A 26,599-nucleotide genomic window follows, 5' to 3' on the forward strand; every position below is an offset into this window, starting at 1 on the left:
TAAAGGTTAAATTCAACAGTGGGAGAAAGGGATCACACAGATGGAGAGAGATGGCTGCTGAAGCTTTCTTTATTTCTTAATTTTGTATTCCCAGCCCTTAGTGCAATGCTTGGAATAATATAAGTGTTTATTAAACACACATTCTTGACCTTAAAAAAAAAGAAATTGGGGTCCAGAAAAGGGAGGTTACTTGCCCAAGGTTTCATAGGTGAGACTGGCAGAGTCCAGATTCTTGAGATAACCTGAGATTTATCATATCATTTGTATTCACACCATTTTTGTGAGGGAAGGAGGATTCAGGCATTATTCTCTCAGCTTTAGAAATGCTGAAACATTTCTAAGAGATCCTGTGGGCTTTGTGTGATTTCACATGTAGAATGGGTATCATATTGCTTGCCTTCTCAGTGGGCAAGGGAGGAGCTGGAGGAGGGAAGAGAATTTGGAACCCCAAATTTTAAACACTGAATGTTAAAAATTAATTACTAAAAAAAGAAGTGACTTTTGTGAAAAAAAAAAGGAAAAAAAAGAAAATATAGCCATGGCGATGGAATGGGGGTGTATTTAAACTAAGAGGTATTGTATAGTTTGTTATACGGTTACAGTTAGATAAAGCATTAGTGAGCACTTTTTAGGTGCCAGGAGTAGACACTGAGACTCAGACAGGTTAAAAATGATTTCCCTTTGCTGATTCTTCATTGTTGCATTTTCCTTGTGGATATCTTCCCCCTTGTAGCATCTGGTGAATCCTGTGTTTCAGCCCCAGGGAAGAGCACATGGAGAAGTCAATGGTGACACAGGTCTGTTTGAACCAGGGCTCCTTGCCTCCAAGGCCAGTGCCCTGCCCGCCACACAAGCACATTCTTCAAAAAAAGCTTTTTTAGGGATTGTGTAAATACCATGAGCTTTGTTTTCCATCATGGGAGCCTGAACCAGCCTCTGTTCTGTTCGTTACCCGTTTAACCCCTTCACTCTGCAATAGGGATTTTCTAGGCAGGCAGTTCTGACAACTGTAGGCTAGGATGGATGGTCTTCCTCATGGTTCCCTTCTCCTGCACAGGTCTTCCTCTGAGGATATTGCCCTTCCCTTGGAGGTTAACACAAAGGAAGAGGGAATGTCTTCTGGGATCCTGACTGTCAGCTCACAGGTGAGTTGAGTCTCAGGGGCTGCAAATATTTCCTTCATACATTCTGGAATTTCTTTCCCTAACAGAGTTCTGTTCAGGGGCCTGATGGTCAGATGTCAAGAAAGGAATTCTTCCCCCAGTAATTTGGTTTTCAGTTGCTTTTGTTGCTGGCTTATCTAGTCTATTCCACTGATTTTTTTCTCATTTTCAGACAATAACATAGTTTTGATGCTTACTGCTTTATAATGTACTTTGTGATCTGAAAATGTTATGCCTCCTTCATATATACCCCTTTCTCCTTCAGATTCTAGACTTTTTGTTCTTCCAAATGAATTTTGTCAATAATCTGTCTAGTTCCGAAAAGTAGATCCTCAGTAACTTAATTGGATTAGCATTAAATCTTTACATTAATTCAGTCTGTTGGCATGAGTGGTCAATGTCTCCCTAATTCTTCAAGTCTCCCTTTATTTCTGTGAAGAGTGTTTTATACTTGTCTTTATATGAATTTTGTGTGTGTCTTAATAAGGCAGTTAATTTGAATGTAGTTGTTCTTATTACCATTTCCTCCTGGTTTTTGTCAGCACAGTATGGAAATGCTAATGAGTTTTTAGGATTTATTTTGGCTCCTGCTGCCTTGCAAATTGCTGATAAGCATCTCAATTATTTTGTTACTGGGGTTTTCTAACATGGCACATATGGTTTGCTTCCTCTGTGGATATTAATACCTTTGATTTTATCCTCTTTTCTTATTTCATTAGTCGGCATTTTGAGAATTATATCAAGTGGTATTTGGAAGAGGGGCTGTGGGGCTATGCTTACTTTCCCTTGAAAAGAGCTTTAGGTCTTAGTTTTAAATACATGATTTTAATAATAATAAGGAAAGGCCCTTCCATTTCTGTGCTTTGCAGAGCTTTTCCACATAAATGAATGCTGTGTTTTCTCAAAAGCCTTTTCTGTGTTATTGATAAAATCATGTGGTTTTGTTATCTTTGTTGTTCATGTGATTAATTATGCTAAACAAACCTTTTATCTCTGGTGTGAATCCGGTTTGGTCATGCTGTGAATTGTTTTCATGATATTTTTCTGTAGTTTCCTTGTGAGGATCTATCTAACTTAAAAATTTAACATCGATAATCATTAGTAAGATTAGTATATGATTTTTCTTCCTTTGCATTGTTCCTCCCTTTGTTTGGGTATCAGGATCATATTTGTTTCATTAAAGGAGTTCAGTAGGGTGTCTTTTCTGTGTCTGTTTTTGAGACTTATTTTGAATCGTGAGTGTCATCTGTGTTTATCCAAGTCATTGATAAGAAATGTTGGAGAGAACCTGGCCCAGGGCAGACTCTGCCCTTGGAAGACATTGATCCATTAATGAGCATTCTGTTCTTCTTGTAATTCATTCTGTTCTGAAGTCACCTAACTACACTGTCATCTTGTCTACCCCTCTGTCTCTTCCATAAGAAAATTATAAAAGATTTTGTGAAATGTTGGGGGAAGTGGGACCAGCCATTTCTCCCATAGCAGGGGAAACTGATAGAAGCTTGACTCCCCCTTAAAGAGCAGCGCCTTCAGTTCTTCCCTGTGTGTCTGGATGCCACAAGAATGCCCTGCTCAGCATTTTCATGCTTGATTTTCCTTTGCTGACCCAGGCAATAAATGAAGTTCAACTAGAGTTCATTGGAGTAAGCATGGCCTAGGAAATAGGGCAGTGGACTTGGAATCAGGAGAGGGGAAGGGAAGGGATTATGCAGAACACTGTGTTTAAGTGCTTTACAAATATTATCTCATTTGAGACTGGGGGGGCTCTTGTTATCTGCATTTTGCAGTTGGAGAAACTGAGGCAAACAGGTTAAGTGACTTACCCAAGGTTGCTTAGCTGGTCTGTGTCTGAGGTCAGATTTGTACTCTTGAATCTTCCTGACTCCAGGTTTGTGCTCTATCTACTGCCTACTAGCCTACTCAGGAAGAACTGGATTCAAATTCCCCTTTAGACATTTACAAGATGTATGGCCCTAGGCAAGTCACTTTCCCTTCTCTGGGCTTCAGTTTCCTCATCTATAATAGGTGATTGGACTGGTGGCCTCTGAGATCCCTTCTAGCTCTGCACCTATGATTTATGAATTATAAGGGTTAGAGTGGACAGCGTATGTAGAATGTAGGTGTCTATGTGTTCTCTCTCTCTCTATATATAGGTAGGTATGTATGTATGTATATGTATACACACACACACACACATATATACACACTATATATTCTGAATCTGTAGAGTAACCAGTGAATTAAAATGCCCCATGATTAGGAAAGCAGGAGGTGGAGCCCAGGATCCAGCCTGTTTCTTTCCTGAACTACAGTCCTGCAGCATTGACTGTCTGGTGGGCACCTCACACTCAGCTTGTGCAGAACAAACCTCATTCTTTTCCCACCCCCAACCCCCCAACCAAACTCAGATTTTCTGAACTTTCCCACCAGCAGACCAGAAACACTGCCTGTCCTCCATTCTCCCACATTTATGATGAGCTCCCCAGCCCCCACCCCACACATCCATTTCTCTGCCAGATGTTTGTCCCTTTGATCTCTGTAACATCTCTCCAACCCAGCCTCTTCTCATGAAGCCACCACCTTACTTTGGCCCCTTCTTGCACCTTGCCTGAACTGTGGTAATTGTCTGCTGATTAGTTTCCCTGCAGCCAGCCTCTGTCCTCCCCAGTCTATGAAAGCTCCTGTTTTGTTCTTTAAACCTTTTACAGCTTTCTCCCAACTTATCTTACCAGCCTCGGGTGTCCCAGAAGTCCTAGTGCACTTTAAGCTCATAGCTTAGAACTGTTTCTTCATCATCTTCCCACACTCTGTGGTCTGTCCCTCACACAAGGTTCTCCCATCTCTCATCACCACATGTTTACACTGGCGTCCTCCTACTCGTGGAATGTACAGCTTCCTCACCCTTGCCTCATAGACACCCTCTGTTCCTTCAAGACTTAGCTCAGAGACCATCTTGAACGTGATGACTTTTCTGATTCTGCCCCCCACCCCCAAAGTGGGCCCCACTCCCAAACTGCCTTGTATTTAATAGCTTTGCATTTATTGTGTGTTTGTGCTGTATATACTTAAATATGTAAGCAATGTTTCTTCCCTAATACAATGTAAGTTACTTGAAAATGGGGTTTCATTTTTTATCTTTGTACCCCCAGCACCTACCACTTCCTGCGTCTGGTAAGTGCTTACTAAATGCTCTTAGCTTACTTGATTTCTGGCTTCAGAGGGTAGAATAAAACCAAGTGTAGAGTTACCAGGAAGCAGATTTCAACTCAGTGCAAAGTCAGTCAGTAAACATTGATTAAGTGCTTACTGTGTTTCCAGCACTGTTCTAAATGCTGGAGATACAAAAACAATTAGGGGGATCCCAAAGTGGATTCCCCTAGGAAGCAGTCAACTCCTTATCCCTTTCCCAGGGGATGGAGTAGTAGGGCGTTCCCACGTTGAGTATAAGTTTGGAATCAGAGCCATCTAAGGCCTTTTCCAATGCTGAGCTTCCATATTTTCTTATGAATTCTACCCTCAGGACTGTGACCCTTCTTTCAAGGCACTTTGTGCCTTGTGCTTTAGAGCTAGGCTAACCATTGTCTTACATTCTCATTTATTTTATGGATAAAGGTTTCCTTCTAAGACATAACTGTTCCTCCAGGGCATGGCCCATGTACCTTGGTCCCTCCCAGACACACAGTAACTCCGGGACCTTGGAGCATTGTTGGAACATTCACGATCATCTCCTATGCTGTGTCAAGGGCTCAGCCCAGAACAGGAATGTGTTTGGCATTTCAGGCGTCAGTGACGTTCAAGGACGTGGCTGTGGACTTTACCCAGGAGGAGTGGGGGCACCTGGACCCCACCCAGAGGGCCCTGTACAGGGACGTGATGCTGGAGAACTATCGAAACCTGGTCTCATTGGGTAAGAACAGCTTCCCTTGATCCTCAGAATCCTTCTATGGTTATGTCTGTTTTCTTAAATTGTGAAGAGGCATGAGCTCGCTAAAGGGCTGAGTAAATCCGGGCTTTGGGATTCAGGAATCCCAAAGAGGGGCTCACAGTTTTAGAGCATCCTGTGATTCACAAAGGGCTTTCTTTGCAGCCTCCCTGGGAGGTTGGTACTACAAGTAGCCCATGTTTCCTGGTTTGTTTGTTTGTTCATTTAGATGATTGGTCATTGACCTCCACAGCTGAGGCATGGTAGAGCTGGGACTTGACCAGAGACCCCCCAGCTCTAAGCCCACTGTTCTTTTCGCAGTACCATGCTTTCTCTTAGCAGCCGCTAATCCTTTTGGGCCATAGAACATGGCTACCTACACTCTTTCCAGATGAAACATGATCGACATCAAATTGGATGTGAGCAGTTTAATTTGCCACCCAGGCTGGTGTGTCTTTCTCATCCATCAGAGGTCCTGAGGACCAAGGGGCTAGGATTGAATCCTGGGATAGTTTATTGTGACCAGAATAAACATACTGAACCTTTTCTTTCCCTGTGAGCAGGTTGCCAAGTTTTCAAACCGGATGTGATCTCCCAGTTGGAGCAAGGGAAAGAGCCCTGGATGGTCAAGGCCAAAATCCTAAGAGGCAGCTGCCCAGGTAAGTGAGTGACCTAGTTCAGTGGGAGTCATGGTTGACAGGAGAGAGTGAAATCTCTCTGTCTTTCTCTAGAGCCTCCTCAGCCTTTGGAGAAGCTCCAGGGTGTTTGGCAGGAGCTCCCTCCCTTCACTTGACTTCAACTCCATCATTTCTCTGGCTTTCCTGTTGTTATGAGCATTTGGCCTGTGCTTGAACGCTTTCACTGATCAGGACCTTATTGCTTTGTGAGATAATCTGTGCTAATTTTAGAAAGGTAAAATTCACGATTGCAAAACTGCTTCATCTGACCTTTCCTCTATTGCTTCTTGGGTTTTCCTCTGGTAAGTAGGTAACTACCCATCAAATATTGGAAAATCACCTTCCTTTGCATCTGAGTTTTTTTTAACCTTTTTCTTCTGTTGTCTTTGCTCTGGACTCACAGTAAAAGGGGGCCCTCCTTCTTCGTAAAGAACATTCTTTCCTGTTATTCTGGATCCCACTCCTCCCAGCATCTTCCAAGACCTTCATCTTATGATGGCTTCTGCCCTCTCTGGTGTCTTCATTCTTTCTTTGTCCAGAGCTTCCTAACATTTTTTGGTACCTGTAGTATGCCAGTGCTGTGTTGGGTATGAGGACTGCAAAGACAAAAAAGAAAAGGTAGTTTCTGCCTCCTAGGAGTTTCCACTCTACTGGGGAGACGGTGTAAACCGAGACAAGTAAATAGAAGATAATTGGAGGAGTAAGAGAGGACTGAGGGCTGAGGGGCTTGGGACCATTTCCTGGGGGGTGTGGCAGCTGAAGGATTACTGGGAGGAGGTAGGGCACATTCTATGGAAGGGGTGGATAGCCCATTCCTGGAGCTGGCCACCTTAGTCCTCTATGCTTTCTCTACAGCCATTCCCCTCAGAGAAGGTTGAAAATATCCCTTATGTCTTGGTCACACAAGCCCTGGAGAGACAAAGATGAAAGTGAAACTGTACTTGCCTATATTCTAATGGGGGAGATGAATGTCTGTGTAGAGGGGTATACTCAAAGGGTATATACAACCATATACATACACACAAGCAGATAGGAGGTTACCTTGGAAAGGAAAGCCCAGGAAGGGCCTCATGCAGAAGGTGGTGCCTGATCTGAGTTTGAATTAAACCAGGAATTCCAAGAGGCACAAATGAGGAGGAGGAGGAACATTCCAAGTATGGGACACAGCCAGTGCAAAGACTTGGAGACAGGAGATAGGGCGTGTATGAGGAACAGCCAGTGGGCTAGGAAGGAATTCCCACTAGAAAGGAATAGGGCTGCTATGGTTGCAGATAACTCTGATTAGGCTAGGATTGTGGTGAGAGAGCTGCCCCCACATTAGTCACCTTGGCAGTAGCAGAGTCTCCATGGAGAGGAGGCAGGGTTACTAGTGGAAAGCCTTGTACAGTAGTCCTGGCATGAGGCAATGGGGGCCTTGCCCCGATCTCCAGGGCCTCTTTCACTCATCACACATCCTCCTATTTGCTTTCTACCTCCACCCCCACTTAGTCTGTTTCTCTGGCCACCCCTTTCCTTCTACTGCCTTTCAAGAGAGTAGTCTCGTTTTCTGTTTATGTTACACCCTACACCCTCATAGTCACTCATGTCCCATTCTCCCTTATCAAGAGATCATAGGATTTAGAGCTTGTAGTCCAATCCCCTCCCTCCCCAGGAATGTTGTTACATGTGTGAACAAAACTGGCCCACAGGGACTAGGTCACTTGTCCCAAGGCTGCCCAAGTTGTCGGTGATCATGTTCTTTCTTCCCCTTTCCTGTTCTTTCAACGAAAAGACAACTGTGCCCTGCACTTGTTTTTATAAGTTTCATTCTTCCATTTCCATCACAAAACTTTCCTTTGTTCCCTTATAGGGAACAGCACACATTTGACATTTTTTATTTCTTTTAGACTTCAAGATTAGGCCTGAAACCAAGGTGTCAATTCTGCAGCCAAACCTTTCTGAAGAAGAATCTTCCCAAACTGCAATTGAAACAGTCCCAAAGGCCTTCAAGTTAGGAGAAGCCAAGGAATGTGGTGGTCAGTTAGAAAGGAGACCTCAAGTAAAGTACTTGGGTCAGATGATTATTACCCACAAGAAAGATCCTCATTGTAAAGAATATGGAATAAAATTTTGTCTGACCCCAGTCCCTGTTACAGAACTGACTATTCCTAAAGAATCCCATAATAGAGGTAGAAGTGGAAAGAGCTCCAAGCCTTCTTCAGACCGGGCCAAAAGTAAAAAAAATTCTTCAAGTAAGAAACTGTATGAGTGTAATGAATGTGAGAAAACTTTTGTTCAATATACACAATATACTCAACATCAGAGAATTCATTCTGGAGAGAAACCATATAAATGTAATGAATGTGGGAAAGCCTTCAGCCAAAGTGCATGCCTTACCCGACATCAGAGAATTCATACTGGAGAGAAACCATATGAATGTAAAGTATGCAAAAAATCTTTCAGTCGGGTTTCCTCCCTTACTCAGCATCATAGAGTTCATACTGGTGAAAGACCCTATGAATGTAATGAATGTGGGAAAGCTTTCAGTGACAGCTCGTCACTTACGAAACATCAAAGAATTCATACTGGAGAAAAACCTTATAAGTGTAATGAGTGTGAGAAAGTCTTTAGCCGACGTTCAAAACTTATTCAACATCATAGAGTACACACTGGAGAGAAACCCTATGAGTGCCATGAATGTGGAAAAGCCTTCAGGTGGAGTAACTACTTTAATGAACATCAGAGAATTCATAGTGGAGAAAAACCATATGAATGTCCTGAATGTGGAAAATCCTTCAGACAAAGTAGAGATCTTGGTCAACATCAGAGAATTCATACTGGAGAGAAGCCATATGAATGTAACGAATGTGGGAAAACTTTCAGATGGGGTACACACCTCACTGAACATCAAAGAATTCATACTGGAGAGAGACCTTATGAATGCAGTGCATGTGGGAAAACCTTCAGGCAGAGTGGACAGCTTACTAAACATCAGAGAATTCATACTGGAGAGAAACCTTATGAATGTAATGAATGTGGGAAAACTTTCAACCAGAGCATATGCCTTACTCGACATCAGATAGTTCATACTGGACAAAAACCCTATAGATGTAAAGAATGTGGAAGATCTTTCAGTCGTATTTCCTCCCTTACTCAACATCAAAAAATTCACAGTAGAGAGAAAGCTTATGAATGTGATGAATGTGGGAAGGTCTTCGGTGACACATCTTCACTTACTAAACATCAAAAAATTCATACAGGTGAGCTATCATAGAACTGTAATGAAAGTGGGAAAGACTTCATGAGTTCAGTCTTTATTCAGACTTGAAAAAATACCAGTGAATGTGGGGAAAGCTTTAGGTGGAATAAATATCTTACTGAATACCAAGCAATCCATAGGAGAGGCGAAACTATATGAAGGTAATGAATGTGGGAAAGCCTCCAGCTAGAGTATACACGAGATAGCAAGGAATTTGTTTTGGGAGTATCTGAGTTTCTGCCTATAACATTGTGCCCCTTTGCAAGGCAGCAGTGTCCAGCATGTATCCATCTTCTGTTTAAAAAAAAAATGTCTTGCAGTTTGAGCATCCCCTGACTGCAAAAACAGCCTGTCATTCAGTTGTTATTTGAATTCATGGATTGGTTCAGATTTCCCAAACCCTTGGGCTCCTCCAAATGTTCCATTCTTGCCCGGGGCTCTATTCTTGCTTGCCTGATACTTTGTATTTGAAATCTGACCTTCACCTGCAACTTTTGTTTCTGCTATTCCCATTGGCATCATGGTTCCTTTCCTTTGATTCATCAATTTGACCTTTAGCCTCTTACTTTGACTTTTTTTTGCTACCTCTGTGTCCACTTCCACCTCCCTGTTCCCTCACTTGTGTGATGAAAAGCTGCCTCTCAGTTATTGCTCATTTACTAACTAACATTTCGTCATGGATTGTCATGGAATTGTCATGGAATTCTTTTCATATTCCTGTGCAGCCTGAGGCTTTGGAGAACCTGGATTCTTAATCCAAACTGAAGATCTGACTGGTAAAATGACAGTTTCTTGCTTAGATCACCTTTTCATGAGCTTATTTTTCCACAAGTGCACATCTAGTGGTGAAAAGGTAGGCTTCTTTTCATAAAGCCACCTATGAAAAATCTCCCTTATTACAGGGAAGATGGGTATCATTTTTTTTTTGCTTTTTTTTAAGTGAGGCAGTTGGGGTTAAGTGACTTGCCCAGGGTCACACAGCTTGTGTCTGAGGCCAGATTTGAACTCAGGTCTTCCTGACTCCAGGGCAGGTGCTCTGTCCACTGTGCCACTAGCTGCCCCTTATGTATTAGTTTTTAAGAGCATTCAGTAAGCCCCTTGGACTAATCAGCTACTTGGCATAGAAGGGTAGTAGATCACTGATTAATGATGCTGGCTCATTTTTTTTGTCCTTAGTGAGCACATCTCTTTAAATGAGCTAATTCTGTTGGACCAATTAATGGAGAAGTTGATGGCATCCATCTAGTATGAGCTGACCTTTGTGAAATTGGCAACCACCATGCCAAGATGATCCTTCAGTGCCTGCTCATCAAGGGACACCTCTTGACCTGGATTGACCCTGCCTTCTTACCTTTTATATTGGCCACTCATTCCTACCATTTCATCATACTTAACTGGCAGTGATACATGCAGTTCAGTCGAGGAGCAGTGCCTGATCTTGGTCGATACCTGAAGAGTGTGTGTGTGCGTGTGCACACGCATGCGTGTGTGTGTGTGTGTGTGTATTGGGAGGAGGGATTGGCAAGAGTTGTCAGCAAAACTGCTTGGGCTCTTCCAGAGCCTCCCACAAGTTTAAATCAAGACTGTTCTACAGATTTCTACGTGGAACTAGTCTTCTAAACACTGGAATCTAGACAGTGGTGATAGTATGCTTTAACAGGTTCCAACCACAATATATTTATATAGATTTTGAGGAAACAACACTAAAATACATATTGGCTACTTAAGTGGAATTTTGTTTCAAAATCTAGTGTGCAAATGATATGTGTATGTGGAGAGTTTGGTGGGAATATGGAACCCAGAAATCCTTTTAAACACATCTGTGTATAAAAAAAAGAATTCAAAAGTGGACTATAACTTTCCCCAAATCCCAGTATTGAGAAGCCTGACCTAAAGATCAGAAGTTCCAAAGTGTCGTGTTGCATGGCCCTAATCGACAGGTACTTCCCACTAAGGCAGAAAAAGGAGAGCAAAGAAGGGTGGGGGATGGGAAGAAGGACGTATGCTTGACCAACGCTTCTTTCCCAAATATATTAGCGACCACATTCTTTATACCCATTCATTCCAAAATATCTGCGCTTCTCTATTAGCATGGCTGCCAGGGATCAAGAGATGCATGGGCAGGCTGCTAAAAGTACAGCCCACGGACCAAAGGCCACTTGGTATGCAGATCCTGCTAACTGTCTATCGCCTACCTGCTCCTGGGTTTCTAATATAGCTACCCCAGGAGCCCCAAAGAGGCTCTTTTGTTTTTCTTGGGTGGATCTCTTTGCTGTCTAGGTGTGTCCCAGCTTCCATCAACACCATGCCTTGTCACAAACTTGGCATCAGGCAGGAGCCTCCATGATGGCAAAGCTGTGGCCACAGCCATGTCATCCAGTGACGTACATGCTCCTGCAGCTACACTGTTCACAATTCCTCTCATTTCTTCAGCCAGTTCCTAGCTTAGGTAAATCTGTTTCTTACATTCTAGCCTCTCAGATGCCTAAATGATCAGGAACAAATTGGCCATAGAATTTCTTAGTCGGTTTGCATCATGATCAGTGATTGCATTTATGGTGAAAAAGACCCCTTGCTCTTTGAGAGATTTCTCTCCAGCCAGGCGGCAACGCCCCGGGCCTTTAAACAAGGGCAGGGCTCAATCTTGGATTATTCCAACTCATTCCAGGCAGGAGCAGGACTTCTTTTGGGAGGAGGGACAACAGAACATCCCCTGTCCATGCGCTCCGTGGGTGTGGTTAAGGATAAATTCATGAAGCAGATACATCCTTTTTCTCTCTGATTTACTGGATTGGGAGCAGGTCTAGGACCTGGACTGATATCCTGAGGTCCCCTAACCTCAATAAGACCACCATGTTTAATGTGGAGGAGCCTCAAAAGCTAAATAGGGGTCACTCCCACTGGTCCACTTTGGAATGGACAAGGCAACTAAACCCAGGCTTGGACTGCTAACAAGCGGGTCACTACCATGTAGGCAACTAGTGGGTAGGAGAAATTGCAGTTGGGGTCAGTGTGCCCCTTCCTTCCCTGAAAGGTTGGCTCATGGGGTCTGTTTCCTGTGGTGGCAGCTCAAGCTTCTTGATTGTCATGTTAGTAGGAGGGAAACTCAAGGGATCATGGGATCATAGATTTGGTCCTGGAAGGAACTTCATCTAGTCCCCTCCCTTCATTTCACAGACCTATGTAGTGTCCCAGAGAAGCTAAGTGGCTTGTCCACCATCATTCTGATGGCAGTAGCATAGTCACAATTTAAGTCCAGGTCTTCAGACTCCAAACCCAGCACTCTTTCTGCCATGCTGCTCTTGAGCATCCAAGATATCGGCACTCCCTTGCTTGAATCCCTACTACTTTCCTAGAGGTGAATATGCTCACGTTTTTTAAAAAATAGGAATTTAAAAATATTAGTGTTTTAGTATTTATCATCTTTTCCTGATACATTATTGTTGTTTTATTATGACTTTTTAATTTTTGAAGAAGGGATGAGGTAAAGGAAGGATAATGAAGCCAGAAAGGGGCAGAGATGAGGTTGGAGAAAATCTGGCAGTTGGGAGGCCATACTAGTTACCTAAGGGAGTTTTCGGTGCAGGTGAGAGGATGAAGGAGTTTAAAGCAACGATGGAAACGTGATGATAGCTTTATGAAAGCACCTGAGATAAAAGTGAGGTAGACCTGAAGTGACAAATAGGGTGGGAAATCGATGAAACACAAGACCAGCCAGAAAGTGCAAGTGAGCCGTTAGGAACGATCCCCTAGAGATGTCCGAGGATGCCACGCCTCTTGACTTGGCTGGCCTAAATGAATGAGGTGGGGCCCCATGCTACTTGGGTAACTTCCTTCATTGTATCCCAGCCTGAACGGGATCTTCTGGTCATAGATGTAGAGCCTGAAGTTTCCTTGGAGGTCACCTAGGCCAGTACCCTCATTTTATACTGAGGTTATGTGGCCTCCAAGCTCACAAAACTAGTGAATTCCAGAGCAGAGTTTGAACCCAGGGCCTCATCACTTCAAATGAAATGCTCCTGCTACACCGCACTACGCCCCTTGTTTGAGTGGCATCCAGATGTGAAGGGGCTTGGGTCTGATTTCTCCCAGCCCGATGTTCAGTGCTGGATGAGCAGGCTTCTCAGCACTTCGTGGCTTGGAGAGCTACCTGAGCCCAGTTCAAAATCCATGCACTGGAGCAATGTGAAAAACATAGTTGCTCTGTGATGAGATGAAATGTTGTTTGTCCTTCATTCTCAAAGAGGACCGTGGCATCAGGAAGGTGCTGCCGCATCTTGCAAGTGAATTGGATTCAAGTGAGAGAGGGTTGGGCAAAGTCACCCGCCTCACTTTCTAGCCATCAGGGTCCAGTGGACAGGTATAGATCAGGACGACTGGTGGTGGCCCCGAGATGATATGAAATGGCCCGGGAATGAAGGAGACGAGTCTGTCACCACAGTATCTTCCTTTCATGTCCTCTACACTGGGCACATAGTTGAGTTCTTTCCGGCCCTTAATGCCAATCTAACAAACACCAGGCTTTCTTTGGAAAAACAATAGACCCATTTGTTTATTTGAGCAGTAACCCAGCAGCCTTCAGGATTGGCATGAAGTTATGACTCTCAAGGTATATGTTCTTACTCCACTCTGATGATGTGATATAAGTGTGACTTTTAAGGAACAGATTGGCCAAGTTCTACTCAAACGTGACTTCTTGGTAATATTAAGCTCTTTCTTGAACCTCAAATGACTAGCAGGAATATAGATGAGGAATAGATGAGCATGGCAATTTCTTTTTCTAGAAAAGTCAATTTTCAGTTTCATACTCTCTCTCTCCTCCCTTCCCCTTCCTCACCCATTGTGAAAGCAGAAAGCAAAAAGCTATTACAAATTGTGTAGTCGTGCAAAACCAATTTCTGCATTAGCCATGTCCATTTTCTTAAAAGCTCAGCAATTTTTACATTGGCCTAAACGTATCAAGCATGGAGTGTCAGAAATAACACAAAGGGAGAAACAGTTGCCGCTAAGAGCTCCAGAAGATTGATACGCCAGTATCCAAAGGAAAATGAAGGCCAGCATTATTATTGAACAAGATAAAAACAGTTTCAGTTTGTAGACCATCATCAAAAAGTCCTTAATATCTGGTTTTTGAAAATTTAACTTTTTTCCTTAGCTTCAGCTAATTTTATATATATTTAAAATTGAGTTAAAGTTGGGAAGGGGGTGGGAAAGCTCTTCCAAAAGCATGATTAGAAGTAATGAAAATATTTTCACCAGAAACTAGTAATTGGAAAAATTAACAACTCAAAATAAAACTAAGACCTGTTTCTCCTGATAGCTGTAGGTAGTTTAGTAACATGTCTTGTGCAAATGTTTTATAACATTAATGTATTTTACCTCCAAATAGATTCATAGACGTCTCAAAAACCTCCCACAGAAATGATCTGGAATTGGAACTGATTGCTGACTTGGTCAACAAGTCTGTATTTGAACATTTTCTTTCCTAAAAACTGTAGAAATAGCAATGAAATTAGGCCTAGTGGCCCCTGCTGACAACCTGCTCATTGCTGGTGAAGTTTTGCACATGAGAAACGACGCTCAGGGCAGTTTTGGAGGGGAGTGGGCATCTTCGGTGGAAGGAGAAGGTAGACTAGTCATGAAGAGGGAGGGAGCCCCGAACTTATCAGTTTTCATCATTGCTGATACTTTTTGTTTTTATACCTCCATTTCTTAGGAGAATAGTGAGCCTGGTTTTCCCATGGGCTTCTCATGGAGCGTTGTTTCTTTTTGACTTAAGCTGAAGTCATTGTATAGAGTGTTTGTTTTCACAATGCATCAGCTCATCGGAGTCTTCCCATGCTTGTCTGTGTTTCTAGTCACCATTTCTTATGGGTTAGTAATGTTTCATTACATTAATATTCCAACATTTCTTTAGCATTTCCCTGATTGATGGGCATCTACTTTGTTTCCAGTTTCCAGTGCCACAAAAAGTCCTGCTATAAATATTTTGGTGCATAATTTCTTTTTTTGGGGGGGGGCAATTGTGGTTAAGTGACTTGTCTAGGGTCACACAGCTAGTAAGTGTCAAGTGTTTGGTCTGAGGCCAAATTTGAACTCGGGTCCTCCTGACTTCAGGGCTGGTGCTCTACCTACTGCGCCACCAAGCTGCCCGCCACCAAGCTGCCCCTAGTGTATAATTTCTAAAGAAGCTAGAAGCCACTTAAAATCCAAAGGCAGAGAAAATGTGAGGACCCCAAAATTCATCATCTGAGAATCTTATCTCACCATCAAAATGTCCCCTAAGCAATACTCTTTCCCTTGTCATCACCACCACTTCCACCATCACACTCCTAAGTTTTCACTAAATTCTTTCTCTTTATGACTTAATCTTTGAAATTTCAAGTGGTGTAAGAAATTTCCACAACTAATTGGAAGAGAATCTGACTGCCCTAATGTGTTGTTACCTGGATTCCTCCTTCTTTATTATTTAAAAGATTTGTAACTTGGCCAGGGTAGCTCCTCCTCCTTCTGTCCCTCCGGCCATCCCAGCCAGTAGACCCTTTTCCTGTGGGCCCAAGTTGGTGGCCAACAGGAAACTGCTTGTATCTTGCAGTTCCTTACAATTGCTGCTGGTAACTGGGGTGGTGTGGTGGTTATAACTATATTACCTACAGATCATCCCTTTCTTAGGTCATTGTTCTCAGTGACCAGCTGTGATGCTCCCTCACAGCATTGAGTGGCTCTGCCCAGCCACTGTCCAAAGAATGCAGTGAAGCCTGCTCTGTGCTCCTGCTACGCCTGAGTTAGTGGGTAAACTTTTGTGTCCTCATGTACATGATGTATTAAAGAATTTCTGGATTCGTGTGACAAGTAGTGACTCCCAGTCACTGCCAGGATCTTGCCAGTATGTTTGACCATGGAGAGAGAAAACACAGCCCTCTTATTGGACTTAGTCACTCCAGACAGCCTTTTCAGGGGGCTCTCAGTCCAAGCCTTGCTTGTCCCCCAGTAGTTCTTGTGGAACTTCGTAGCTGTTCATCTGCAGTTCCATGGAGCACTTTGAAGAGGGCTTTTGACCCTTGGCATTCAACATGGTCTCAGCCTGCAGCCCTTTCTCTTCCCACTAGGTAACCAGAGCTCTCTGGCAAGGAGTTCAGCAAATGTTTGGTGTCACCACAGCCGGATCCTGGAGAACTGGGAACTGTAAGCAGCCTGGTGCCAGGGCCGGCTTATTCAGCCATCTAATTCCCATGTCTGCTTTAGTGCTTTTCATGATCAGTGGCAAGATCAGGCTTGTTAGCCTTTCCCAGTAATCCTGCACCACCTATCTTGAGTCTAACTAGGTATGTTGGAAGCAGAGTCTGATCTATGACTGGGAGGCCAACAAGCCTGGATCATCATACTGTATACTGTCATTGGTATTCCAAAGACTCGAGATTGCTATCTTCCAAAACCTGCCGGACTTTGTGCTTTTGGTACCTGGAGTGGTGTCTTTTCCTAGGACCGTGATCAAAACATCCAGTTAATCTAGTCTGTACTTGCCACCTCCGCAAATACTGTTTTTAGTTTTTGAAAAGTGCTCTTGTTAAAGTAATAGGAGATGGGGCACATTATAGAAGAAGCATGGCAGTAAGAGCCTTCCAGTCTGTGCCTTTCACCATGTCCTGCCTACATGTGTACTATTCCTACAATCTGTCACAAGCCTAGTGGAATTATATTTTTGAGGAAGGCACTATTCGGGCTTGACAGAATAACCTAGAAGAGGCCCATTCCCCAATCATATTGCTCCTGAGAATCTCAGACAACCCCAAAGGTGAGTATGTGTGAGTTCTCATTGGTGAGCATCAGGTGATTTGACTGTAATATAACCTACGTTCCCCCAATACTAGAAACCAGTGAAAAGCCAGGATAGCCTGTACAAGAATCCTACATAGGAGAAGCCTATTTCAAGTCATAATCTGTAGATAGTCTAAATAGAGAACGTCATTTCCATCCAGCCTGAGTGCAGTGACTCCAGAAGCCTCAAGGCCTCCCACACCCAGCATAACAGATCACACAGATAAGCAACTTGGTGCTTACAAGCATCGTGCTCCAGAAGAGGACACCATGTGTATATAAACTCCAGGGGAAACCTTGATGGCTGTCCTTGGCCTATGTCATCCATATGTGGCTATGTAAGAGACTGCATTTGGTCACCTGTAACTTGCTTTGTTAATTGTTTTGTTCAGATATAGAAGGTTTATTCTCAAGTCAAAGACTGTGTTGTGAAGATTGCAAATGGGACACATCCCCAACCAGCTTCTCAGAACCTGTAGTCCTCTGGGCTATTTATATCTGCAGTAGACGAGGCACTGTCTTTTTTGTGGTTAGTTAGAATTAGGCTGCTGTCATAGCATATCCGCAGAATGATTGTAGTGTCCTGGGATTTAGTGGGTAGTAAAGTGAAATGTAATTGTAGGAGTCAGTGACATAACTTGTCCAAGGTGGGGCAGTACTAGCTAGCTGTCCTGTGGTACCATCAGAGTCTCTCTGACATATATAAGATTGGCAAGCCACCTCAGAGTGCTCCAGAGCTTGTGGTCAGCATACATTAAAAGAAGGTGCTTGTAGGCCTGTTTGTGGGGGAGGCAGAAGAATGGCAGCAACAGTCTTAGGAACTTAAGTATCGTCCGATTTCTGCCCTCCACCCGTCCATTGCCCAGTTGGCCTCTGGGGTTTGGAGGCTGTCAGATTGACTTGCGACACACAGGCTTCTAGCTTTGGAACATCTTTCATGCATGCCCTCTCCTCTCCTCTGTCACTGTCATCACCCTAGGGCAGGCCTTCAATGCCTCACACCTGGACAATTACAATATATTGGTGTCCCGGGCTTCAAGCAACTTCCCACTCCAGGCTATTCTTCAGTCTGCTGTCCAACTGATCTTCCTATAGCCTAAGGCTGACTTATGTCCTGGCGCACCCCCACCTGATTCAGTAAACTCCAGTGACTTCCTGTTACCTCCAGGATCAAACAGAAGATTTTTGGCTTTTGACCTGGCCCCCTCCTACCTTTCCACACTTCTGGTGCCTCTCCTGCCCCACCCCACATGCACAGTGTACTCTTCAGCTTGGTGACACTGGTCTCCTGGGTGTTCATTGAATGTGATTTTGTGTCCCAACTCTGTTTTTCTGGGCTGTCCCCATGCTTGGAATGTTCTCTCCATCTCCATCTTCTACCTTTGCTGGCTTCTTTAAGTCCCTGTTAAAACCCCAAAGCCTTTCCCAGTCCCCCATAATGCTAGTGCCTTCCCTCTATTGATTATCTGCAATTATCCTGTCTATCTCTTGTGTACGTATTTGCATGTATCTCTTGTTACAGTGTGAGCTTCTTGGGAGCAGGAACTCACCCTTCCCTGTATCCCCAGTGCTTAGAATGGTTCTTGGCATATAGCAGGTGCTTAATGAATGTTATACTTTATTTCCCTCTGCGTTCTCTGCCAGCTAAGTGACCTGACACCCCTGCCATACCGCAGACAAGACGATGCGTCTCCTGACTGAGCGTGTTCATTGGCTGGCCCCCATGCCCAGAATGCTCTTCTTCCTCATCTCCATCCAGGCTTTCCTGGCTTCCTTCATCCCAGTCCCAGCTAAAGTCTAGCCTCCTGGAAGGAGCTTTCCCAGTCCCCCTTCATGTTGTGCCTTCCCCTTTGCTGATTAACTCCAGCATAGCTTTCTTTGTGCAGACTGGTTTGCCTGTTGTCTCGCCCTTTAGACTGAGAGCGGGGCTGATTCCTTGTTTGTTTTGGGGTTTTTTTTTGCCTTTCCTAGTATTTCCAATGCTTAGCAGCAGCAGGCAGACAGGAGGTGCTAAATAGATGCTTGTTGACTTGGCCCAGTGGGTAGGTATGAGGGAGTGTATCATGGCCCCAGGGAACAGCTTGGAGATTGGGGATTTCACCCAACACTTGACCCACAGAGGCTACCATGATCCTGTGCCTTCATGTGAAACAAACCATGACCAGAGTTCTGTGCTGCCCTGTGGGGTGTTTCTGAGCCTCATCTGGAAGACTCTTCCTCCTTGGCTTTTTCCGTGCCCCCTTTTAAATTCAGATGACATTTTCACATTTAGACCTCGGATCAGATGTCTAGTTGTTTGCATGTTGTCTCTTCTATTAGACTGTGAGCTCCTTGAGAGCGGGAATGGTTTTTGCCTTTTGTTGTATCCCCAGTGCTTAGTAGGTCGAGTGCCTTGCACATAGTAGGTGCTTGATAAGTACTTGTTGGCGTGCACATGTTCTGTCTCTATGCCTCTGCCCTGGCTCTGCCTCTTTGCTTCCCTGGCTTTCTTTAAGACTGCCCACATCCCTCCTGCAGGAAGCCTCCCAGGTCTGCCAGCACGTTACTGTCCTCTGCTCTGTATGTATCTTGTATGTACCTGGTTATTTACATGTTATCCCTCCCAATAGAGTATACACTCATTGAGGACAAGAACTGTTTATTGCCTTTCTTTGTATCCCTGGTACTTAGCAGTTCCTGGCACATAGTAAGTGCCTAATAAATGCTTGCTTGTTGTCTGTCGGACTGGCAGATGTACACTACTATTCCTGGAAAGCTGAGCCCGGTGGTACTCCTGCCCAGTAACACCTGGCCCAGCCACCCCCTCCCCCCCACATCTGTGTTACCTACTAGAATGCACATGGGACTCTCCAGCTTTCTGTCTTTATATCCCCCGTGCTTAGCCTCGTGCCTGGTGTTTAAGAAATGCCTTTTCACTCATTCTCACACCATAGTTTGATGTTGGTAACGTTTGGCTATTCGATGAGGGATTGTTAGGGAAAGGGCACTCTCTTGTGACAGAGTCTTATCATGACTACTGTGATTTAAAGCCACTCTGTGTTTTCTAGAGATGCATCATGTGCTGTTACACAATCTCAGGGTGGTACCCACTTCTGTCATGGGGTTGGGATCAGACATCCATAGTTGTGTAAAGTGCCCTTTTTAAGATGTTGTGCATTTGTTTCTGCTTCTGAAGCCTCAGAAAAATTGACATACAGAAACATTTTGATGGAATATCACTCTTAAGCATTGCTTGTTTGATAAAGCCATGAATGGCATGTATATATTTTTGTTGTATAAATTTGTCCATAAGGTTCTAAGCTTTTCAGTGTATTAAAATGTTGAGTAAACTGTCTTTGCTGAGTGCCAAGAATGAAGGGACAATTCAAATGGATGTTTAGAAAGCAGTGACATCGGCTTGGGGTTTGAGAAGACCCCTCTCACATTGTTACAGATTTCCCAAGAAGTGGGGCAAGTGCAGTGTAAACCAGGCTGTGTCCCTGACACAAGTCAGTGGGAAGCTTTGCAGGGAAAATACCTGTTTAGTTTTGAAGTCCCTTAGCTTCCCAGTGACCTGAGTAACTCCGACGGATACACAGCTGTGAAGAAGGTGTCACTCTGCATTGGGAAGTTCGGAACAGCGGGGAAGAGAATAAAGGCTAGCTATGTTATTTGGATTATTATGGAGAAAATGTCTTCTCTCTTTCAAACAGAAAAGATAGTTTAGAAGTGGTGGTTGATATACTCAGCTGCTGCCAAATCGTCCTTCTAACCAGAAATAAAATGGAAGGGACGGGGGTGATGCTCTGGGGAGCCCCAGGTCTAGTTGATGTAGCCCCCCCAACTTGATGGGATTATGGGGTGTCCTCTCCTCTTGAGGATTCAGGGAACTCCTCTGACTGGTCTCCAGTGACTGGGTGGCCTTGGGAAATCCATTGACCATGCCTCCATCTTGACTGAGCCAGTGTGTGCCGGTGGAGATGGCAGCAGGGAGCAGAGACCTCCCTGAAGAACCGAAGGGCTCATTCTAGGAATGGGAGCAATTGCATCTGCACATGCCAGATAATGAACGCTCTGTAAATATCCTGAGATTCCTGGACATCATTTGCCTTGTTCTATTCTGTAACATTCCACAAGTGTTCACTGCCCCCTCCCCCAGAGGTATTTGTTAATATATTTGTGTGCTTGGGTATTTATTCAGAAGCCCAGCTCTTAGAAGTTCTTTGTGAGTGGACTGGAGTTGCAGATTGAGGTAGACGTCTTCAGAACTGGCCAATGTGGGGATTTGTTTTACTTGACTGATTTATTTATAATAAAGGAAGGCTTCCATTTGAAAAATGGGGGTTTGGTGTATAGTGATGGTGATGTTAAAAAAAACAAAACCTACCACTAGTGAAATATTTTAAAGACGCACTGGCTGGGAACGGATTTCTAAGGGGACACAAAAAAGCGAGGTGGTATTTGTACTATCATGTAAATTTAATATATGGTGTTCTAAAAAACAAACAAAAACAGAAGTTCCATTTCTGGTAACAGTCCTCTTTTTTGTTGTTCTTTGCATATTGAAATGTTTATGTTTGTTGATATTTGTCAAGTTGATAATAAAAAAGAAATTTAAATTTAGAAAGTGCATGATGAGGCTGTGCTGCCTGAGAGCTCTGTCCCCGAAGCTCCTTGTAGTAAATGTAACTGAGAGATCTGATTCGAACATAGTGCATCGATCTGGTCATTGGGCAGGCCTGTGAGGTGAGCTTAATGACCTTCCTGGCTACCTCCTGCCTTGTTTCCTTTTCTGAGCACAGGTCAGAGACCAGAGTTATCGATAATCGTTTTTCCATGCAAACTCTAAGCAGAGGTGGGGACCCTTTCCCTTGGATTCAGTCAAAGGGCCACACTTGAGGACCTAGAGGGCCACATGTGGCCTTGGGTTCCCTACCCCTGCGATCTAAAGGCTCCAAAATATGAAGTTTTTGAGGTCAAGTCCCATGTAGGAGTGGGCCAAGAGATCAAAGCTCTGCCAGCTCTACCACTGAGTGCCATGAGTGGCTGACCCTCAGCACACCTTTACCTTCTGGTGTAGTCTGATGCACTGTTTAAGTGCCTGCCACATGCAGTTTCTATGGTGGGGGAAATAAATGTAGCCCATAGCCAGTGTCCATATTATACATTGAGTGCCTGTATGGGAGCCTCGGATCCTATTATCCACTCTGGTGGAAACCCTGCCATAAACCAGACATAGGCTTTATTTTAGAACTTTCCCCAGAGTAAAACTTATAAGGGGACAAGAAACAGAAGGAGAAACATATCCTCTTGGATTCAGGCCCCCAGGATCAAACCTAATCTGTATGGGACCAGATTTGGAAGGGGAGTGAGGGTGGGAGGAAATGGACCCTGGGTCATGGGCAATATGTTGAATGAATGAATCTTGAAGCAGCCTCAGTCTTTGTCTTCTTAATGAGATGCCAATGGGCATCCCAAACTCTGGAGAGAGCTTAGCCAAGGTTCTGCCTTTGGAGGGGCATGACTGCCCCACCAGCTTGTAAAGAACTCATAAACTTTTGGGGGGCAGCGAGGTGGTACAGTGGATAGAGCACCGGCCCTGGATTCAGAAGGACCTGAGTTCAAATCCGGCCTCAGACACATAACACTTACTAGCTGTATGACCCTGGGCAAGTCACTTAACCCCATTGCCTAGCCAAAAAAAAAGAAAAAAAAACCTCATAAACTTTTGAAACAAAGAACTGCCTAACTCTCCTTCCCACCTCCTAAATCTCTTGCAGGCAGACTCCTTTATGTGGCATTCAAAGCCTTTTGAAATTTGTCTTGAGCCTCTCTTGCTGGGCCCTTTATATTAGCTACACTCTAGGCAAACTGGCCCACTTGCTTTCCCCATACACATTTGTGTTCCATCGCCTCAATATTCCCCACGCTTGGAATGTCCTTCTCACCTCTGCCTCCTGGAAGCCTAGCTCCCTTCAAGGTCAGCTCAGGTACCCCCTTCTATAGGATGCATCCTCTGAATCCCAAAAGGTTTCAACAAGCTAAAATGATGGGACAGATCTAACAGGATGAAAATTTTAAAAGACAAATGAAGATAAAATTTTAAGAGATAAAAGTCTTACACTTGGGTTCAAAAGACAAGGATGAAGACTGGACCTGGTGAGGAAATCCTCCATTAATGCAGCTTGGTGCTTTCCCTGGAATTCACTGTCTTATCTCCTAAACCAAATAGAAAATCCTCCGCCTGACTTTGAAAGCCCTGGACAACACGGCCCCGTCCTTTCCAGGCTCTTCACGCCTTAACCCCTGGTGCACACTCTTTCATCCAGTGACACTGGCACATTTCATTTCCTAACTGGGCATTTTCCCTGTCTGCCCCTCATGTCTAGAATCCTCTCCCTCTTCATCTCCAGCTTTCCCTGACTTCCTCCAAGTCTGCACTAAAGTCCTCCCTGATCTCGGTGCCTTCCCTCTGAGATAATCTCCAATTTACCCTGTCTTTATCTTGTTTGCACAAATTTATTTGCATTTTGTCTCCCCATTAGACCATGAGCTCTTTGAGAGCAAGGATTGTGTTTTATCTTTCTTTGCATGCCCCAAACTTAGGATGGTACCTGGTAAACAGTAGGCACTTAATAAATGCTTGCCCTAGAGAGGATCTTTTAGAGCACTGAGAGGTTAAGTGATTTGCCCAAGGTCAGCCTGCCAGGATTTGTCAAAGGCATGACTCAAACTCAGATCACCCAAGCCTCGAGGTCGACTCTCTGTCCACTAAGCCTCATACTCTCTCAAAAAGTACTCTTGAAAAAAAGATGGAGAAAACGTGGCTAGACAATAGTTTATTTTTGAAAGATTTTTAAAAAAAATTTTTAAAAGCAGACTGCAACCTGCGGCAGCCAGAAGAGTAATCTCGTAATCTCTTAATCCCGTAATCTCAGGCTGCTACAAAACTAAGAGGATGCCAGTCCCTTGTATCAAATGCATCCTGATCAAACCATGTCTGGAATGTTGTGTTCTGTCCTTGATTTTAAGGACACTGACAAATCAGTTAGCCAAGCAACAAGCATTTATTTAGCTTTTGCGATGTGCCAGAGACAGGAAAGAGAAATATTTTTAAGAAGCCAGCCAATGCAGGTTCAGAGGTGGAGGACCAGGATGAAGAAAGGACCGGAGACCACACCACCCAAGGATTAATGAAGGGGCATGTGGTGTTTAACCTGTACAGTCCTGGAGGTGAGTCAGATAAATTGTCTGAAGTAGCACAAAATCACAGAATCTTAGAGATGGAGAACTCTAGGCCATCTGGTTCAACCCATGACTCAAGTGAAATCCCCTGATAAGCGTTCATGTAACATGAGCTGCTATGTTAGACCCTTCGAGATTGATACGAAGTTCACATTAAGTGGACCAGGGCACTAGAAACCTCACTCCAAGTTGACATTGATCAATTAATGACCAGTTGGGTTTGCTCATTCAGCCAATTATGAATTGGCCTCACTATACTATTTTGCCTGTCTTTCCAGAGCCCCTCAAACATTGTCTGTTTCCATTGTTTGTTTCCCAATTTTGTGGATGTCTGCTGAAAACTTTTTCTAATTTTCATTTCTCTCAGTGATTTTGAGCATTTTGTAATATGGTTGTCCATCATTTGAATTTCTTTTGGAAACTTCATTTGATTTTTTTTTTCCATTTATTTATCCTATTCTGTTCTTCATGAACAATATCACACTGAAGGCCAGGGTTTATAGTTCCATCTACCAACTAGTATTGACATTATTGGCACCAGGAAGGTTGCAGGAATGGGGTCAATGTTTGTGGGAATGGGTAAGGAATTACCAAGGTGGCACTAAACACATTGCTGAATGACAAGAATGACAAGGAGAGCCCCAGGCCAGCAGTAGGTGGGGTCTGGAGTGGGGAATTACTGAAAGGAACGCAGGAAAACCTGACTTGGTCAAAGTAGCTAAAAATCATCTCGCTTGGGTCCAGTATAAGGCTTCCCCTCGGTGATGCTGTAGCAGCAATAACGGGGCTAAGCCATGACTCTGCCCCAGGGCCATTTCTGTAGTGTGCCTGAATGCTCTTAAGTCATGAAATGCTTATACCTGGAGCTCCAAGTTTAAGTGAGACAGGGGAGCAAAGACAGGACCAGGGAAACTTTGGGGTGGCTCCTACCTCCTGACGTGGTCATCGAAGACTCCTGGCGAAAATGATTTGCCAAATAATGGACTAGATGGCTGTCACCCCAAAAAGGTCTTCTGTAGGCAGCCTACGTGCTAGTTAACTAGTGTGGGTATTGCTGGATCCAGGTCCCTTCCACGAGGTTGGCCAAGTGTCCTTTGCCCTTGAGAAACAGCTTCTGTCGTAGTAAAAAGTCCATATAGAAGAGGCACTTCAGAAAGTGTTTTTGGACCACAGAAATTACTTCTTATGTGTAGCAGGACAGAATCCCTCTGGTCTTGGCTGCTTTTATGCAGTCACCCCAAAGCTGAGTATGGGCTAAGGGTATATGGTCAAAACCCTTGACTTACAATGGAAGCTGAAGGGCAGGTCTGAGAAACTATGGATTCTGGAGGAGACGCTGATGTCTAATTCAAATTAAATAAACATTTATGAAGCTACTATTATATGAAAAGCACTGGGCTAGGCATTAACAGAGATGTCAGGTTCAGCTAAGATACAGTTCCTGTCCACATGACCTTGGATACTAAGCATGACCTCTGAGGTATTACCAAGATGAATGGCTGCAGATTAGGTATACATCACTATTCCATCACCATTAGGGATTCATTACTGCAGACTTCATGGGAGTATCATGAGAATACCACATCTAAACAAGAAGAGGTATTCATCGCGCTGGGGAGAGAACTGGAGAGTAGCACCAGATGAGGAAAAGGTAGCGCAGAAAGATGACATGCCTTGCTCAAAGACTTACAGCTCATAATTTGGTAGAGCTGAGATTTATACCCAGGTCTTCTGACTCTCAGGCCAGTGCTCTTTCTACTATATGCCTCTCTTATTAAATCAGAATGTCACCACACCAATGGAAACAATAGAAACCTAAGTTAGGATTGAGGGCTGGGTCAATCACATACTAGGTGGCTAAGGACAGGAGCTGAGGTGAGGATGAAACATCAAGACCAGGATAGAGATGAAGAAAGTCAAACAGGGCCAGGTGCAAAACTCACCATTGAATGAGGATTTGCTCTACTTAGCCTGTCCCCTACAGCAGTGATGGGTCAGTTCATGTTGACCAAGGCCAAGAAGAATGTGCTCTCCAGTATAAATTCACTGATTTCAGTAAGAAATGACCGATTACTGTAAGTTTTCCTATATTAATCTATGCTAACATTCACAGAATGTTAGGGATGCCAGGGTACTTATCTCATTTAGCCCCCTCATTTTCAGATGAGAAACCCAAGGCTGTCCATTAGTCATCTAGGAAGTACCAGAGATGGGCCTCAAGCCTAGGTCATATAGGTCCTCTAAGTCTTTTGATTCTCAGGCCACAGTGAGCTTTCCACCATATCGTGTTCACTCTGTTTCAGTCCAATATGGATTCTCTGGTGTTTGGTGAGGTATGAATTCTCACTGAAGGCTTTCCCACATCCATTACATTCATAGGATCTCTCTAGAATACATTCTTTCATGTTTCATATGGAATAAGATATCACTAAGATTTTCCCACGTGTATTACACATATGTAGTTTCTCTCCACTGTCGATTCTCCAATGTTGAGTAAGGGATGAGCCATCAGTAAACTGTTTTCTACATTCATTATATTCATAGGTGTTTTTTCCAC

General features: G+C 43.8%; 1 protein-coding gene across 1 annotated transcript; it reads left to right on the forward strand.

The window, feature by feature from the left end:
• Positions 1-21,504, forward strand: LOC110221346 (uncharacterized). The gene is made up of 5 exons (XM_021005891.2): positions 1-1,145; positions 4,944-5,070; positions 5,649-5,744; positions 7,649-9,001; positions 10,177-21,504. The coding sequence occupies exons 1-5, from the start codon at positions 1,020-1,022 to the stop codon at positions 10,191-10,193; spliced, it is 1,719 nt and encodes a 572-aa protein (XP_020861550.2). The 5' UTR covers positions 1-1,019; the 3' UTR covers positions 10,194-21,504.
• The last annotated feature ends 5,095 nt before the right edge of the window (positions 21,505-26,599 follow it).

This window comes from Phascolarctos cinereus, unplaced genomic scaffold, assembly GCF_003287225.1.
Source record: "Phascolarctos cinereus isolate Bilbo 61053 unplaced genomic scaffold, phaCin_HiC Scaffold_5;HRSCAF=322, whole genome shotgun sequence".
In the NCBI taxonomy this organism is placed as follows: domain Eukaryota; kingdom Metazoa; phylum Chordata; class Mammalia; order Diprotodontia; family Phascolarctidae; genus Phascolarctos; species Phascolarctos cinereus.

Excerpts from the sequence above, each read along its gene's own strand:
- LOC110221346 (XM_021005891.2), top strand. The coding sequence starts at position 1,020 with ATGGATGGTCTTCCTCATGGTTCCCTTCTCCTGCACAGGTCTTCCTCT. Across the intron at positions 1,146-4,943 it reads TCCTGACTGTCAGCTCACAG|GCGTCAGTGACGTTCAAGGA; the intron begins GTGAGTTGAGTC and ends TTGGCATTTCAG. Across the intron at positions 5,745-7,648 it reads CCTAAGAGGCAGCTGCCCAG|ACTTCAAGATTAGGCCTGAA; the intron begins GTAAGTGAGTGA and ends TATTTCTTTTAG.